General features: G+C 34.9%; 1 protein-coding gene across 1 annotated transcript; it reads left to right on the top strand.

The window, feature by feature from the left end:
* The first annotated feature begins 1,731 nt into the window (after positions 1-1,731).
* On the top strand, positions 1,732-2,773 carry Tsp_13055 (hypothetical protein). The gene is made up of 3 exons (XM_003367308.1): positions 1,732-1,743; positions 2,027-2,470; positions 2,552-2,773. Exons 1-3 carry the CDS (start codon positions 1,732-1,734, stop codon positions 2,771-2,773), a joined length of 678 nt encoding a protein of 225 aa, XP_003367356.1.
* Positions 2,774-3,033: the final 260 nt, after the last annotated feature.

Genomic DNA, 3,033 nt, shown 5'->3' with positions numbered 1-3,033 from the left:
AACTTAAACTTATTTATTGCAACACTGAAAAAAAAAGAAAAAATATTCTACCGTCAATGACGATGAGAAATTTTTGTCAACGACGACCATTTATTTCCGTAGTTACTTGTATTGCATGCAGAAATATTAAACGCAGCATCGGTCGATTCAGAGCTGTTTCGGAAAAATTTTTTTACGCATACGTAGTGTGTCGTTTAAAAATCTGCGTCATTTTTCTCCCTTTTCTCGTTAAAATAGTATAATTTTAAAAATTGTTTTCAACAAGCAGCTTTTTTCCAAATATTCAATTGAAAAATGGATTTTTCCCCAAAGCCATCGATCCATGACTGTTTGTCTTACATCAGTTATTTATCTATCAATCATTGAGCATTTTTTGTACACTGTTCAAAAAAGTGAATCACGAAATTTTGCTGTTGAAAATGGCATTGATAACGCCGCTTAGTGATGCACAAATTGAATGCCCTTAAGACAATGAATTTGCATAATTTATATTAGAATAATACTATTCCATGCTAAAATTGTTTCTCGTATTATTATTATTATTACTATGTTTAATATTATTGTTAGATTTAACGCTGTGCAGTGTTCCAGTAGCTCCAGACGAATCGAAAGATTGGCCATTTATAGATGAAGATGACTGCGCTTTCAACGCTTGGTAATCGGACTGAAAGGAAAGCAAAGATTTCACTTCGAAACAGCACTGCTTTCTTATATGTCACATTTTTCTAAATTGCTTTTACTGTTTGTCAACGATTGGCGGCAAATTCTGATCTCTGCACAATCGAATTTAATATGATGCAGATGAAATCAGATCGCTGAACGTGACAGAAGTAAACGTATTCCATTTTCCGTACTGATTTTGAACAATTTTCATTTATTTGCATTTACAAATTGTACGTATATAAATTTATTCCAGCATTCTAATGGTTAATAATAGTCGATGGAAAGAAAAGAATTCATTTGAACTGAAACTGATCTTAAACTGTTTTGCAATGCACAAATAACACCGTGAGTGAAAATGACACGAGAAATTTTGAAATCTTTTTAAAGGAACTTTATGTTTATGCAAATTAATTTTCCTTTTTTGGGGAACATTGATATTTTTAAAATGCACCTAGCGTGAACTTGGTCAATTTTGCTTAATTTGCTATTTGGACCTTTTAATCACAAACTATACTGTAATTCATTTATTAAATTTTACGAATTTCTTGTGGATCCCTCAATTGACAGGTATTTTCAATTGTCTAATTGTGTTTTCTAAGTATTATTGGCATTAAAAAATTTTTATATTATAATTAGTATCATTTTTGAAGCTTTAACATCTTGTACCAGAGAGTAATTTACTTCATCATTTTTCTAAATGAAATGTGAAAATCTAGCATTGTTATTTTTTATTTTTCATATTATTGAGATGCGAAGCGGAAATAGTATATTTGTTCGGTGTAATTGTCTCCGCCGCCCTAATTTTGTTTCATATTTTATATGGTGACTTTCTAATAATTGCACCTGAATCCCATAGCTGCTTTTATTATTATACTGTACTTTGAAGTGTGATTTAATGTTATTTTTTTATAACACAATCAAATAAATGAAGAAATTTAATCTATTAATCATCATATTGGCTGAAAAACTTTAAGATTTATTACTGTATAATTTTATTATCTGTAGTGTTTCTTCTTTTCGAATGTTTTGAATTTCCTTCAGGAAATATTTAAATTTTCATTTAACAGTATGTCGTGTTATGTATAATTTCAATTATCAAACACTTGTTGATATTGAGTTTATTAGTCTACAGGAGAAATGTTGAATGGTTGGTTACATTTTGAGAACAAACTATTGTTTGATTATTATTCATTTGAATTCTACTTTTACTGGTAGAAATGTTCTTTCTCTTTGCATCAGCATCTGAGCTGTAGTGTGTGGCACTTTGATGATTTTGTTGTTAGTTCGTTGGTTTGTTTCTTTTCAGTAATTATTTATTATAACTTTTCACTGTTGACTATTACCTACAGTAAATCTATTATAGAAGCTGATACGTATCGTCTGCGTAAGGAATGATGGCTACATCTTCAGGAATGTACGGCTTTGTCGGCGTTACTGGTATGTTGCGCACGCTATCGAGCAGCTGTTGTATATCTTCCAACGTGACAACACCTTTGGTGGCTTTGATTTTCATCAACTTTATCACCACGCGAACCGCTTCGGCCATTTCGGCGCTCATGGAGTCGATCGCTATTCGAAAATCGCGTATTTTCCGGCCAAAATAGTGCAGCTTGATGAACAACATCCTCAAATAGACGCCTGCAAAATTGACGCACATGGTCAACAGGGTCAGTCCGATCACGTTGTGAATCAAGATGAAGATGATATAGGTGTCACTGTCCAAGCGGACACTGCCCAAGCCGATGGTTGTTATCGTGTTGAAGGAGAAGAAGATGCCGTGGATCAGGGTCCAGTTCTGTTCGAACAGGTTGAAAATGATGCTGCTGAAAAAGCAATAGCCAATGATTAGGCCGAAATAGGCGATCAAGATAAAGCAGAGTATTTGCAGAACGCGTCGACGGAGCGGTGGCTTCGTTTTCACCGTTTTATTCAAATTCCAATCGTCCGGACTGGTGGAACCAGATACAAAATGGGAATGGGATTCGCTTTTCCTCCTCCGTTGGAAGGGTCTTTTCGATTGGATGTATTGAAAAATGCGCCAACGGTAGTTGTTGAACCAGCGGATCATTTCGGACAAAAATGTACCGAAATTTGCAATGGTCAGCAGTGACAGAGGAATGCCAACTAAAGCGAACATGATCGTGAACCACTGGCCAGCGGTCGAACTCGGCGACACCTGATCATACCCTGAAACGAACGGATGCTACAATTTCCAATAAAATCTTCACGTCAACCGTATCCAAGGTAAGCGTGTTAATTTATTATTAATTAATTAATTAACCTGTTGTTGTAATTACTGTCATGCGTAAAGGAAGGCCATCCTGTAAGACCACATTGGCATCTGGGGTTGGGCTGCAACCATTTTGCAGC

The sequence above is a fragment of the Trichinella spiralis genome (assembly GCF_000181795.1).
Source record: "Trichinella spiralis strain ISS 195 chromosome Unknown Scfld4493, whole genome shotgun sequence".
NCBI lineage: Eukaryota > Metazoa > Nematoda > Enoplea > Trichinellida > Trichinellidae > Trichinella > Trichinella spiralis.
This window is presented reverse-complemented; position numbering and strand designations above follow the sequence as displayed.

Bases quoted from the DNA above. Each gene is read 5' to 3' on its own strand.
- Tsp_13055 (XM_003367308.1), top strand. The intron at 2,471-2,551 runs GTTGAAAATGAT...GAGTATTTGCAG, and splicing joins GTCCAGTTCTGTTCGAACAG to AACGCGTCGACGGAGCGGTG.